Below are 16,090 nucleotides of genomic sequence, written 5' to 3' on the forward strand. Positions count from 1 at the left end.
CAGATCCTTGATGTAACCCAACCGTTATCAGAAAATTGGTTGTCACCCCTCCACAAGTGCAGACATTGGTTACTACTCCTTCATACATATCTTTAATTATACTAATGTACTTGAGAGAAACACCTTTCTTCATCATTGTCCACCAAAGAACGTCCCTAGGTACTCTATCGTATGCCTTTTCTAAATCAATAAAAACCATATGCAAATCTTTGTTCCTCTCTCTATATCTTTCAATAAGTTGTCTAAGAAGATGTATAGCTTCCATAGTTGATCTTCCAGGCATAAAACCAAACTGATTCTTCGATATCATGACAACCTTCCTCAACCTAGACTCAATCACCCTCTCCCAAAGTTTTATAGTATGACTCATGAGTTTTATACCACGATAGTTTGTGCAATCTTGTATATCACCCTTATTCTTATATAAAGGCACCAAAGTACTCTTCCTCCACTCATTAGGCATCTTATTTGTTCGCCAAATCAAGTTAAAAAGATTTGTCAACCATTCTAAAACTTTCTCTCCCAAGCATTTCCAAGCCTCGATAGGTATACCATCTGGGCCAACTGCCCTTCTTGATTTCATTTTCTTCAAAGCCTCTGCAATTTCTTTCTTTTGAATCTTGCGCATGAAGTCACGATTTATCTCATGAAAAGGAATGAAGATGTCTCCAAGATCTTGAGCATGACTATCATTAAATAGCTTATCAAAATAATCTTTCCATCTCTCCTTAATCTCCTCATCTTTGTGTTTCATCTTTGATACATGTAACCATACCCAAATCCTTCGATTTCCTATCTCTCATCTTTGCAAGCCTATAAATATCCTTCTCGCCTTCTTTGGTATCCAACTTGTCATAAACCTCCTTATATACCTTAGCCCTCGCGTTTCGAACAACTTTTTTAGCTTCCTTCTTTGCTATCATATACTTCTCCAAATTCTCATTATCACGACTCTTACTTAGATTTCTATAACACTCTCTTTTAACCTTAATAGCTACTTTGACATCCTCGTTCCACCATGATGTATCCTTACCTAGTGGTGCACCGCCTTTAGACTCACCCAATACCTCCTTAACCACTTTTCTCATGCCACCCGCTATCTTATTCCACATTGATTCTGAATCCTCCTCGAGACACCAATCAACTTCCTTAACTACCTGTTCTACAAACATTCCTTGTTTAGCTCCTTTCAGTGCCCACCACTTAATTCTAGGATCTATCTTATGTCTATCCCTTTTGAGGCATTGTCTAATTCTAAGATCTAAAATTAAGACTCTATGTTGTGTAGCTACACTTTCTCCCGGTATAACCTTACAATCGATGCAACAACCCCTATCTCTCTTTCTAAGTAGGAAAAAATCTATCTGACTCGTATTAATCCCACTTTTAAATGTTACTAGGTGAGACTCCCTCTTCCTAAACCAAGTGTTTGCTAAGATCATATCATAGGACAAACAAAAATCTAAAATCCTTTCTCCACTTTCATTTCTTTCTCCTATACCATAGCCTCCATGTATACTCTCAAATCCATCCCTACTAATGCCTACATGTCCATTAAGGTCACCGCCGATGAAAAGCTTTTCTCCATAAGATATCCCTTGTACTACTCCATCTAAATCTTCCCAAAATTGATGCTTAATGGAATCATCTAAACCTACTTGAGGTGCATAAACACTAATAATATTAATAATATCCGTACCTAATACTAATTTAATAAGTAAAATTCTATCACCCTTCCTACGAACCTCAACTACATTATCTATAAACTGACGACTCATAACAATCCCTACTCCATTCCTATTCCTATTTATTCCTGTATACCAAATCTTATATCCCCAAGGTTCTATCACTTTAGCTTTCTCACCTACCTATTTGGTCTCTTGAAGACATAAAATATTAATCTTTCTCCTACACATAACATCTACTAACTCTACCAACTTACCAGTTAAAGACCCTATGTTCCAAGTGGCTAACCTAATTTTATGGTCTTGGACTAACTTCTTTACCCCCACCCGTCCAACAAAGTGAGGGAACCCTTGCCTATTTGACACCACACCTGGGCGCCGGTGTGACGCGTCGCTTCTGGGCGACGACCTAGCAACCCTTGCCCATTTATCACTGCCTCCGGGCCTAGAGAGTACAGCGCGTCGCTCAGTAGGGAACGCCCCAACGAAATTCTCATATTGGTTCATTTTCATAGGATATGACAAAGTTTTTATGCTGGCTGTCACAGGCCTACCGCAACCCTCCTCCTTTATCCGGGCTTGGGACCGGCAGTAAATACATAATGTGTAATGACCAAAATATCCCTAATGGGTTTCACTTATTACATATTAATGTATATATATATATGTACATGCTCAAACAATAAGTATATATATAGATATATATTGTAACATTTAGCACTTTGACCCTTACCCTTTAGACATATATAAGTTTGGATTTGACTACTTTAGACTTGAATGCACTTATAGTGTTTAATGTGCTATATATTTGCAAATATATATTTGAATTAACTACATATTTACTATGGTGGGTCATCATCATGTTTTGTATGTTGAATGCACAACTTCAGCGCCTTTGACAACTAAGTTGCTTGCTTGATTTTTTTCTTTTTTATTAGTTAAGTTTGTTATATGTGTGTATATTTGTTGTCAAATATTTGTACGTCTATATTTTTATTTGGTGGTTAATTGGTTATGTTTTATTTTAGATTTTTCGATGTTGCTTTCAGGTTCATGTCATAGAGATGATCCTGCATGACAATACTGTAGAATCATTGATAATGTACTAGGGTCATTGATGTGTTTTTATGGTGCTATTATTAGAGGTGAACCATATAGATTCAAACAACATATTGCAGATCTTTGTCAATTTATACTTCCATGTCTTTCCATTTATTCCTGTCACTTTTCGTACTGATATCGTAGTTGGCAAACTCGACGAGTTGACTTGGAAATCGCGCTTGTCAACCTGGATCGGACCCCAACTGGGTCACCGATTCAGGACCACCGATTCGCATGCCACTTATGTATCTTTTGTCATGCATTTCGTGGTTTTAATGCATAATGCTTATAAAGGGATAATTTTTATAAAGAATCATCTATTTTTAAATCATAATATCAACAATTATGTATAGTTGGATACTTATATAGCTTAACCATTGATGTCATGTACTAAATTTAGTGATTATACCATTTGGAGTTTGATTTTTTCCATTTCTTAACACTAAAAAATTCATGTCCTAACTCGTTCGAGTTACCGAGTCAACCCACTGACTTGCGAGTCAAGGGTTAGGCGATCCGGATCCGAGTCACGAGTTCAACTATGGATGTTATTGCTGAACTAGAAGAAATTGAAAGAAGAAGATTGCAAAAAAGCAAAGAAGGAATTTCAACCATTGTTCCAGAAGATAATAATAACCCACCACGACAAACCCGATTAACTTCACTTGCCAAAAAAAGACACCAATGCGAAGAGATGGTGGGACAGTTAGATGAAACAATGAAGATTTTCTTTCCTAATTCTTGGTCTATATAGCTTAGTTTTAGGATCTTTATAGTTTAGAGATGAAGTTAAGTGTAATATTTTTAGTTATCATGAACTATCAGTAGTTCAATTATGACTTATGACATTTTAGTATGACTTGGATGTGAACTTAATATTGTTAATGTTTTAATTGTGTTTAAATTATGTAGTTGCCTTTTATTTACATTGTCAGTTCTCAGTTACATGGTTTGTTTATTCAATTGTTTATTTTTTCTTCTTATTTGTCTATTGCTTATTTTATGTCTATTGTTAAATTTTTTGTATACATGATTTTATTTTTTGTATATTGTTTATTCACATTGATAATGGTTTGTTTATTCAATTGTTCATTTATTCTTAATTTTTTTGAGCAGGTTATTTAATATAAATGTTTTACAGTGTTCGATGATGTGTTTTGTCCAGAGTTACCGGAAGCGCCTAGGCAAAAGGGGAAGCGCGAAACGTCGTGCTTCCGAAGCGTGAGGGGAAGCGTCCCCCTTTTTTGGGAAGCGCGTCCCCCTTTTATGGGAAACGCGCTTCCCATAAATGGGAAGCGCGCTTCCCCCTCCCTTCCCCCTCGCTTCCCCATTTTTTTCATTTTTTTTCGCTTCCCCTCGCTTCCGGTTCGCTTCCTAGGTCACTTCCGGTTCACTTCCTAGGTCGTTTCCGAGACGGTTCGGAATTTTCTTCTAAGTGGTCCCACGCTTCCCCGCTTCCTAAATTTTTGAAAGTGCCTCGCTTCCCGCTCCCGCTTCCCGTATCGCTTCCCGCTCCCGCTTCCTTGACTGGTAACTCTGGTTTTGTCTATTGCTTATTGTTGATTAATTTTATGTTGTATACATGTTTGTTATTAATTTTAGGCTTTTAGCACTTTGTTTACATATTTTGTATATTTTAAATTTTTTTTAATTGGGGTACCAATTAGTCCGCCTCGGCCCCACCTAGTTTTTTTAGGAGCTCACCGCCTAGGCACCGCCTATCGCCTTTGACAACTAAGAGTATACCTATAGGGTATTCTTCTTTTCTTTGTTTAAGCATACATTTTTTCAATAAATTCTGTCTAAAGTTACAAGCATCTTAATGATTTTGTGTTGAGGATATCCTTATGTCTTTATTTGAGTAATCAAAGAAGGATTGTGGACTAAAATACTGGTATCTTTTTTATTTTTATTCTCAAAACATTGCATTATTAGTTTGACACCCTCTCTTTGTAGTTGATTACATATATATTGTCAAATGTTTGTCATATTCATATTTAATAGTAATAGTAACTCCCTTTAAATTCAAGTGTGCATGTGGGACTTATATATATTAGTAATGTGCATGTGCTGTGCACAAGTGCACATGAATTTCGTTTTATTTTGGTTGGATAATGTAAGGGGGTCAAATCCAACCCATATTCCCTTTGAGAACCAATTTTGGCCTATTGCCAAAGTAATAGATAGACAAATCGCTGGGTCTGGTTAGTGTTTCTCAACCCAATCCCCATACATAGAAAGGTGGCTATACACATAAAAGTTGGATCCCATATGGTCAAGGGTGTAAATATGCTGTATCTGTAACTTTGAGTGCAAATCCTACTTCAGATGATGCTAGATTCAGTCGTACTTAGACTCAAAACAAATATAACCTTTGTATCACTCAACCTTCCTTGGACGCACACTGTATGATTTGAGCAACATATCTATTCGCATCAAATCCATTTCTGGGCTCCCTATAGCAGATTTCATTGAATAATGACGGGTCTGATTTTGAAGTGAGTACATGTTGCGTTAGGCAACTTTTGAGTGTGGTTAAGGATTTTCAAATTCCTACCAATAGAGTTTTGCCATATAAATATAATAAGCACGTAAAAGTTGGATACAGTAAGACTAGGATTTGGATGCATATAACCACTTTTGAACTTTTCATCCCTGGATCTTCTTGGGATACAGAATTTAAGGTTGGAGCTTTCATTTTATTTGATTTTGTTAATATATATATATATATATATATATATATATATATATATATATATATATATATATATATAATGCCGATGAAGGGATAGAACAGTCTGGAACTTGTGCGAGCTCAAAAAATGTCAATGCATTAATTTAAATTTACTTTTTCCAATCAAAGATTTTCTTCTGAATGATGCATAGCAAACTGAGAAATCCCAATGATAGAAGATGAAGACAAGTTTTACGGGGATGATGTAGAGATTGTAGAAATTGAAAAATCGTGGTTTATAAAAGATCTTGAAGAACTTAGCAGTGTCATAAAAAGTTTGGTTGTCATATGGAATATTTTCTCTCATAGTGAAAGTCTGATTTGTGTATTTTATAGTTACCTTTTTTTTATTTGTCGGTTTGTTCTTAGATTTTCGTTCTGATGATGAACAGAAATTATATCCTGCCTCTGCTTTCTTCAATGTGAAGCATTGCCATCCACATCTGCTGATGCACCTGTAGGTGTAACCATTTTCATGGAGTTTGGCATTGAGAAAAGTGAAAATGGAATCTGTGTTAGATCTATGCTATATGCATATGGTGTTACTGTTTACAGGAAGGGAAATATGGAAAAGTTGCATTGATTGTTTTTGTGGTGGTTGCAGTATCATCCTGATGTTAGCAAAGAGTGCCGAGCTGGTGATACGTTCAAGAGTATCCGTTTAGCTTATGAGGTGCGTACCCAAACAAGTGGAATTTTTATGGATAGAACACTACAATTTCTCATGTTCAAGGTATTTCAAAACTCTGGACTTGAAAAATGAAAGTATAAGTCTTAACACTTTTGATATGGAGGAGTTGTTGAAAATGTAATGGTTTAAATCCTATGGCTATGTGGGTTGGCCTAAAGCTTTCAAGCTGAAGGATGTCAAGAGTCTGATACCTGGGGTGTATGTCCCTTGCTGCAAGGATGAAGTAGCAGGCTCCCTGGTGGGTGAGGGGGAGGCAGCCGAGGGAACTGATTGAGAGTGTGCCATACCGCATAACGTCATTCTCTCCTGGGGCCCACCATCTCAACTGGGGTTTCCCCTCATCAATTATCCAAATAGAGAACCTATCTCATTTGATCATTTTGCAAATCTGCTAGATATAATGAATTGTTATGAACAAAAGGTAGTTTAGGCTGTCTACACATGGTGTTTTGGAATCAAACGGTTGTGGTGCAGCTCAAATCAATTTTGGGGTTGAAACTGAAAACTGCTGGTTTGGCTCTTCTAGGTGGTAAAGTTGTTGACCTTGTTCACATTCTTCCCTCTCTCCCCCCCCCCCCCCCCCCCCCTTATTAGGGAGAGAAAATTGGCCATTTTCACTGTTTCTTGATGACTTAGACTCCTGGGTGAAAAAAGGGAAGGATCTTATGCGCTTGGTGCATTTGCCTTGTTGATTGGGGCCTAAGTTTTTTATGCATATAAGAACTCACGTATTTCATGCTTAATCTCAGGTTGTTTCTTTTCATTCTGCTGGTTCTCTATCAGGTACTATCTGATGAAAAAACCAGGTTTGATTATGATAAACATCTTGAACTGCTAGCAAATGCACACCGTCCATCAAGAAACTGGACTCAACAGTATGAGTTTGACGAAGGAGTGACAATCTACTCATGGTCTGAACTCAGAAAGCGCAAGCGAAGTTGCAGGCAGCAATATGGCACATCTGGTGAAAGTGATTTTTCTTCCACATATAAAGGAAGAAATACCAATGAAGAAACTTTGACGTGGAACAGAGGATCCTTTGCTGATGTGTTGAAGTTTGCCTTCTTTATGTTGTTTTCTGTGAGGATGCTTGGACCTCGCCTAGGTCTTGGACTGTGTAGTGTGAGCGCAATGCTTGATGAGCAGTTGGATGCTGGATACAAGCTGGCATACCTGGTAGCATGTGTCCTGGGTGGCCGTGGAGGCATTCTGCTTACGCTTTTCCTGTCATTTGCAAGTTGGTTGTGTGGGAAAACCAGCAGCAGCCTTGTGGCATCAGTGGTTGTAGCAATGTGGATAGGCACTGATCTTGCTAGATTTGTGCCACTACCGCAGGGGGCTATTCTTACCTTATTGTACATGTCCATCAAACTACAAGTTGATTTAAGCTGAGTGTGTAAAAAGGAATCCAGTTAAAAATGATTGTTTTAGTTGGTTATATTATTGTTTGTTATTTTGGTGTAGCTTTATTTCTTTTTGCTTGTGTGGGCTAAAAGATCACCCTATATGGTAAGGAGAAAAATCACATGTAAATAGAAAGATTTTTGTTTTCCAATTTGCCATTGCGCCTCTCTCTCCCCTTACACATGCTCTGTTAAATCTTGAAAAATACAGGCATTTTAAAAGTACAAATACAAATATAATAAAAGAATACATAAAAATGTTTTTTTTTGTGAAAATGTTAAATGTTTCTAACTATGAAAACATAAAAAAGACTAACAAATAGTTTAGGATCAGCTAAATGCAGGAGCTGATGCGAAAAATCAAGGAGTGGAGGGTGAGGGAAGAGAGACTAATGGCAGGCAAAAGTCTTGTATGCAGTGGCTCAAACAAGAAAATCCCACCATTAGATAATTTCCTCTCCGAAGCACAATAAGAATTTAATTTTATCAATATGAATCGATAATGTTGCTGTTTAAGGGGAGGTGGTTGTGTGTGCCATCACTGAATATTTCAAATCGCTTTTTAGGCGTCAAGGGGTGGGCGGGTGGCAGCGGTGTTGGAGGTTTTTTCTGGTGCAGCATCCAAAAATTGAACTAGGCACAATCTGGAGGCCGAATTTGTTGTAGTAGTTAAAAATGCTGTCTGGGCTTATGAAAGTGTGAGACACTAGGGCCTGATGCGTTCCTGCCTATTTTTTTCAAAACGGTCGTAGAAAGTATTTAAGGGTGACTTGTTGGACATCGTCCGAGAATTCCATGCCCAATGATTCAATGTTGTTTTTTTTATGATGAGGAACCCTTGCCGAAGCGAGGAAAACCCCGTGTAAGCCCCACGACCACCCTGCCTTATGTGGCCCAATGGTTTAATGTTGAAGGAGCTTAGTAAGTCACACTTTATCCTCGTAGTTAAGGAGAACTTGGCTGAAGATATTTCATGGCTTAGGCCTACTTCATTGTTTCCCTTTACGAGATCCTAGCCAAGATGCTTGCCACAAAACTGAGGATGGCTGTAGAGTCTGTTACATTCTCCTTCTCAGTGTGCCTTCATAGAAGGACGTAGCATTCAAGAATGTGGAATTATTTGATCAGTGCATTGAAGGTGCCTGCATTCTTCTTTTTTTTAGATAGGCAAGCTGGGGTTAGGCCGACCCCCATTAGTTATTCAACATACCATTAGGTTTTGAACCTGCAACGTCCCACCGTCCCACCATAAGGTGACGTGCACTGACAGCTCCTACCAACCAAGCGGAGCCCCGGAGCCCCCACTGGTAAGGTGACTGCATTCTTACTCAAAGTGGACTTATCCAAAGCATTCTGGCTGGATGATTTGGGATTACCTCTTCCATAGTTCCAGTGACGTGTACTAACTCGATTTGGGTTTCCTTGGTAGTCTAAATCATGCAAGAAAACTCTACACATAATCAATACCTTACTCAAATCATGAGAGGGAACCCGTACCTCAGACAGGCGATCGGAGTCTGCTGTCGCGAAAGGAGGGTCGGCCAACGCTAGTGCTATTACTACCGCGCGCGAAAATGAGAGGAAGAAGGGGATACAAAGGATAGAGAAGAGAACGAGAGGCAGATGTGGGGAGGAAGATGACGGGAGGCCCTTTGTGTTGAGAAACTATGTTTTGATGACACATAATATGATATACTGTCATATATGCTTTAATATGATATAATGATATGCCTTCATGAAAAATGTTATATTATGATTGAATATGATTTGTCATGTATTTAACGAGTATTTGATGCAAGGTTATTTCACTTAAAAAGAATAGAGACAACCTGCTCAAGTACAACCTTTGGTGCAATCATACTCTCTGAAGAAAAAGCTTGATGGGCCATACATTCTTAAAGATCATATAAGGAAATCGGTTACTTCAAGATAAAGACTTTTTTCTTCTTTAGAGTCATATGTAACAGAACCTTCAGAAGCTTGCATAGTGCATATCTCATATTACATGCTTTATCATACAAGCCATCTATTTACAAAAGCTAGGTTTCATAAAAGCATACGATATTTCAAAAAGCACCTTTTTGGAAACTAATCATTGTACCTTCTTACAAACATTTATGAAAAAGGTATTTTGACAAGATATAATAGCTCATGATTTCAAAAGCATTAATTGTACCTTCTAACATGCATTTATGAATAAGACAACTTGAAAAGAAATAAAAAAACTAATGATTTCAAGTATGAAAGAAAAAGACAAAATGAATTTAAGTCATAATACAAAATCGTCTAGCTTGAATTGACAATGTAAGAAAACTACTATTATTATAGTGTTTGGAAAAGACTAGTTACTTTATACAATTCAAGAATGTCGACTTACTTAAAGTCATCATTCTTTCTGTAGACATTAAATACCACCTCAAAAGCATTTAAGAAATGACTATTTGTTTAATAATAAACTCCACACAAGAATGTCGACTTACTTAAAGTCATCATTCTTTCTGTAGACATTAAATAAACACCTCAAAAAGCATTTGAGAAATGACCATTTATAAATAAAGTAATCAACAAAGCATTTATTGAACTTACATACATTTAAGTTAAGAAGTGACGATTTGTAAGAAAAATACTAATATACTACAAATCATTAAATTGAGTAAAGACAAAACTTCATGATGACTTACAACCCAACGCTCAATGTACTACAAATCATTTATTATGAGAATAAACCTTTTACAAATTATATCACATTTAAAATACTACAACAAATAGTATACCCCAAATACTACACTTATAGAAAGAAGACTTTTCGAAAATACAATATAGTACACATCTTTTTACACAAAGTTATTTTTGAAATGACTTGACATCTCACATCTCAAAAGGACAATCATTTCAAAAAGGCAACGACTATTTTCTTGAGACTATATATATACTAACAAAATAATATCTCAAACAAGACATGTGAGCTTACAAAGAGAAAATTTTTTATTCATTATTCGAAAAGAGAGCCAAGAAAAAAAAAAGAAAAGAAAGAGAAAATAAAGAGAAAAAGTCAAGAATAGCTCTTTGACAAAGAGAATCATCTGAGTGAAAAGAACAGAACATTCTGAGAATCCTTCATTCGTGCATTCATATCATTTTGAAGGTTCTATAGGAAGTATTGTAACTTTCTGTTATTCATTGTATTTCTTCTCTGTTGAGAGAAGTAGACCTCTGGGAAAGAGGGTGTTTTCCTTATCTATTGAGAGAAGTAGACCTCTGGGAAAGAGGGTGTTTTCCTTCTCTGTTGAGAGAAGTAGACCTCTGTGAAAGAGGGTGTTCCCTTCTCTGTTGAGAGAAGTAGACCTCTGAGGAAGAGGGTGTTGTACTATTTATCCGGTAACTCAGATTTTATAGTGAAAGGCTCAAGTGTTTTGCTTGGGGACTGGATGTAGGTCAGTAACTTGACCGAACCAGTATAAATCTTGTGTTTTATGTGTTGTGCCTTATTGCATTTAAATTTTTATTATCGATCTATTTCATAATTCACTATTCACCCCCCTCTAGTGGAATTTCATTTGGTATCAGAGTAGGTTTGCTGGTTTCGACATAACAAGTCTTCCAGCACAAATGGCATCAACCTCTTATGCTCGTGATATTGAAGGTCAACATACATCTCGCCCCCGTTTCTTCAATGGCTCAAACTATGGATATTGGAAATGCAGGATGAATATATTTCTAAAGTCTATAGATTTTGCTCTATGGAAAATTGTTGAGCATCCATACACATCTCCATCCTCAGACTATAGCTTATGGTCTGATGAAGAAAAGAAAATGGCTAATCTGAATGCAAAAGCTATGAATGCTTTGTATTGTGCCATTGATCAAAATGAATTTAACAGAATATCTATTTGTGAATCTGCTTATGATATTTGGCATTCTCTGGAGGTTATTCATGAAGGAACCAACAAAGTGAAAGCAGCTAATATCTCATCTCTGGTTCGAAAATATGAGCTGTTCAAAATAAACAAAGATGAACCCATCACAGAGATGTTTACAAGATTCACAAACATCACCAACGACCTTAAATATTTAGGAGAAACCTATTCCCAGACTGATAAGGTAAAGAAAATCTTTAGATCTCTCATAACTGATTGGGAAAAAAAGACAACAGCAATTGAAGAAGTTCAAGATTTATCCAAGCTTACACTGGATGACTTAATAGGCAATCTTATGGCCTATGAAGTCCATATGAAGGAAAGAAGGGAAGAAGAACAACCTACAAAGAAAACTCTAGCCTTCCCAGCCCTTTCTGAAAATAAGAACTCAGAAAAAGAATCTGAAATCGCGCTGCTTACTCAAAAATTTCAGCGCTTCATGAGAAAGAACAGGCTGTCAAATAAGCACAACGGAAAAAAAGATTCTAAGGAAGATTCCATGTGCTATCAATGTAATAAACTAGGTCACATGAGACGTGACTGTCATCTTCTAAAAAGAAAATCCATAATCGAGGAACCAAAGAAAAGGTTCTTCAAGAAAAAGACTCTGCATGCTCAATGGGATGATTCAGAACCATCCACAAGTGAAGAGTAAGTGACGATGAAGCTGAAACCGCCAACATGTGCTTCATGGCAGAAATCTCTGTAAGTGAATCCCTTGATTTTTCTTTTGAAGAACTTCAAAATGCTTTTCAAGAACTTTTTGAAGAATCAAGAAAAACGATTCTCAAAAACAAAAGTTTGAAATCTGAAAATCTAGAGCTTCTCCAGAAAAATGAAGAACTCAACATTGAAATTTCTGAGTTGAAAAAGAAAAATCTTATTATTACTTCTGAAATCAGTTCTACTAATTCCAAGACAAAAATTCTTCAAGTAGAAATTTCAGAATTAAAAAGCAAAACTGTAAACCTTATGAAAACGGTTTTCAAGTTTACCAAAGGGAAAGAGAACCTGAATAAACTCCTATCTTCTCAAAAACTCTCTTTTTATAAGAATGGTATTGGTTACTCTCTCATGAATAAACCTTCTTGTATAAATAAAAAGGCTGTTTTTGTCAAAGGTTCTGCTGAACCTAAGCAAGAGTATTACAACTTTCATACTATGTACTCCTCTAAAATTGTAGACAAACCCAAATCAAAATGGATATGGGTTTCAAAGTCTAACAAAGAGGGACTCGATTGGGTACCACAAAGAATTTTTACTTGATGTTTTGCAGGCTCCAAAGAAGAAGAACAGATGGATACTAGACAGTGGATGTTCAAAACATATGACAGGACATCCAGATCTTTTTGCTGTTCTTCATCATAAAGAAGGAGGAACCGTCACCTTTGCAGATAACAACAAATGTTTGATAATTGGTATTGACAATATTGGTAATATCGATAAACCTCTTATCAAAGATGTTCTCCTTGTTAAAGGCTTAAAACATAACCTTTAAAGTATAAGTCAAATGTGTGACACAGGTTATAATGTTAGCTTTAAACATGATGCATGCCTTATAGCAGACACCAACAAAAATATTATTTTAAAAAGAATAAGGAAAAATAATATATATGAATTATACCTAGAAAATATTACTGAACACTGCCTTATAGCTAATAATGACACTCAAAATTTATGGCACATGAGAATGGGTCATGTCAACTCAAAATACATGTCTAAATTAGCTAAAAACAACTTAGTACGTGGGTTACCTAAAATATCTTTTAAAAAGGACTGTTTTTGTGATGCATGTCAATTAGGAAAATTGTCAAAATCATCTTTCAAATCAAAAAATATTATTTCAAGTAAAAGACCTTTAGAGCTTCTCCACATGGATCTTTTTGGTTCTTCTAGAGTAGCTAGTCTTAATCATAATAAATATGCTTTTGTCATTGTAGATGATTACTCAAGATTTACTTGGGTAATATTTTTGAAAAACAAAAGTGACACGTTTTATGAATTTGAAATTTTATGTAAAAAGTTACAAAATGAAAAATCTTCTACTATTATCAAAATTTGTAGTGACCATGGAGGAGAACTTGACAATGATCTTTTTGTAAATTTTTGTAACTTGCATGGTATTTCACACAACTTTGCCTTTCCTAGAGCTACACCTCAAAATGGTGTGGTGAAAAGAAAGAATAAAACCCTTCAGGAATATGCTAGAACTATGCTCCATCATAATAATCTTGCTAAATATTTTTGGGCAGAAGCTGTTAATACTGCATGCTATATATCAAATAGAGTTCTTATCAGGCCCTTATTAAATAAAACTCCTTATGAATTATTCTATGACAGAACTCCAAGGATAGACTACTTTAAAGTCTTTGGGTGCAAATGATTTATCCTTAACACAAAAGATAACCTTGATAAATTTGATGCTAAATCTGTTGATGACATATTCTTAGGATATTCAAGTCATAGTAAAGCATACCGAGTTTTTAATAAGAGTTCAAATACTATTGAAGAATTTATGCATGTCAGTTTTTGTGAATCTATTGATCAATCTGTTCATAAGCAGAGTAACGATGATGATGTTGAAAGTACACTTTTTTTCTTAGATAACACAACTAATCCTAATGAAGATGATCTTCAAAGAACATTTGCTGAAATCAGAGATCATCCTCAAAAAGCAGATTTTGGGAGACCTGACCAAGGGGTTCAAACTAGAGCTCAGCTGGAACGGATTGCAAACATGACATTCATCTCTCAACTTGAGCCAAAGAAGATTGATGAAGCTATCATTGATGAGTTCTGGATGCTAGCCATGACTGAAGAACTGAATCAGTTCCAAAAAAATGATGTCTGGGATCTTGTACCAAGACCAAAAGATCATCAAATCATTGGGACAAGATGGATCTTCAGAAATAAGCTGGATGAAATAGATAATGTTGTTAGAAACAAGGCAAGGCTAGTAGCTCAAGGATACAATCAGGAGGAAGGTATTGACTTCGATGAAACATTTGCTCCTGTTGCTAGACTTGAATCTATTAGAATGTTTTTAGCATATGCAAGCTATATAGATTTTAAACTATATCAAATGGATGTTAAAAATGCTTTGATAAATGGTTTTATAAATGAAGAAATGTATGTAAAACAACCTCCAGATTTTGAAAATGAACAATTTCCAGATCATGTTTTCAAACTAAAACGTGCTTTATATGGTTTAAAACAAGCACCTCGTGCTTGGTATGATAGACTTAAAACTTTTTTTATTAAAAACCGGATTTTCTGTAGGCAAAGCAGATTCAACTCTATTTGTAAAAATAATGAATGATCATACCCTAATCGTTTAAATTTATGTGGACGATATCATCTTTAGATCTACTGACAAAAGTCTTTGTGAAGAATTTTCTAAGTCCATGCAGAAAGAATTCGAAATGAGTATGATGGGAGAACTCACCTACTTTCTTGGATTGCATATTAAGCAAACCAAGGATGGAGTCTTCATCAATCAGTCTAAGTATGCTCATGAACTTCTGAAAAGGTTCAACATGAACTCAACTGCTTCAAAGAATACTCCAATGCGCACAACTACTATATTTGACAGAGATGAAGATGGTAAGACTATGAATATAAAGTTATACCGAGGTATGATAGGATCACTACTTTATTTAACTGCTAGCCGTCCAGATATAATGTTCAGTGTTTGCTTGTGTGCTAGATTTCAGTCAAATCCAAAAGAATCACATCTTAAAGCTGTAAAAAGAATAATGAGATATCTAAAAGACATAGTTAATTTTGGGTTATTTTATTCAAAATCATCTACATTTGATTTAATCTCATACAGTGATGCTGATTTCGCTGGAAGTAAATCTGACAGAAAAAGCACAAGTGGAACATGTCATATGCTAGGGCACTCACTAGTTTCATGGTTCAGTAAGAAACAAAATTGTGTATCATTATCAACTACTGAAGCTGAATACATAGCTGCTAGCCTAGCATGTACATAGGTCATCTGGATGAAACAAACTTTAAAAGATTTTGGTTTAAAATTTGAAAATACAACTATTTTATGTGATAACACAAGTGCTATAAATTTGTCTAAAAATCCTATTTTACACTCTCGAACTAAACACATTCAAATTAGACACCACTTTTTAAGAGAACAAGTCTTAAACAACATAATTAAACTGGAATTTATACCCACTAATAAACAATTAGCAGACATTTTCACTAAACCTTTAAAAAATGAAGACTTTATAAGAATTAGAAGAGAGTTAAGAATCTGTAAATTAAGTGATTTATAAATTTAATCCTTATGACTAATTAGGATATAACAAGATTAGTCTACTCGAGTTCACCTCTACCAAATATTAATACAAACTATACTTGACAAAATTCATCTTAACCAAAGATTAACAAGTAAGAATGATAAAAACACTTTATGTCAAATCTTGTTTTCATTTACAAATTATTTTTTGTCATAATCGAGTGTTTGTATTTCTTATTATTTTTTATATTTTGTCATCATTCCATTCACCACATTTTTCAAAGTTGAAAAAGAGTTTCATATT

At 35.5% G+C, this 16,090-nt stretch overlaps 1 protein-coding gene across 3 annotated transcripts in view; it reads left to right on the forward strand.

Annotated features, from left to right (window-relative positions):
- Positions 1-7,674, forward strand: part of LOC149828079 (Chaperone DnaJ-domain superfamily protein) — a 51,810-nt gene extending 44,136 nt beyond the window's left edge. Inside the window, exons 2-3 of one of the 3 annotated variants that reach the window (XM_090019872.1) lie at positions 6,125-6,253; positions 6,995-7,674. In XM_090019872.1, coding sequence (XP_089875998.1) covers positions 6,125-6,253; positions 6,995-7,603 — 738 coding nt within the window. In that variant the 3' untranslated portion in view covers positions 7,604-7,674. The remainder of the gene's footprint in view (positions 1-6,124; positions 6,254-6,994) is intronic. The other 2 variants (XM_090019873.1, XM_090019874.1) reach the window with 2 other exon arrangements.
- The last annotated feature ends 8,416 nt before the right edge of the window (positions 7,675-16,090 follow it).

This window comes from Nuphar pumila, chromosome 10 (genome assembly GCF_984573655.1).
Source record: "Nuphar pumila chromosome 10, dmNupPumi1.hap1.1, whole genome shotgun sequence".
Lineage (NCBI taxonomy): Eukaryota > Viridiplantae > Streptophyta > Magnoliopsida > Nymphaeales > Nymphaeaceae > Nuphar > Nuphar pumila.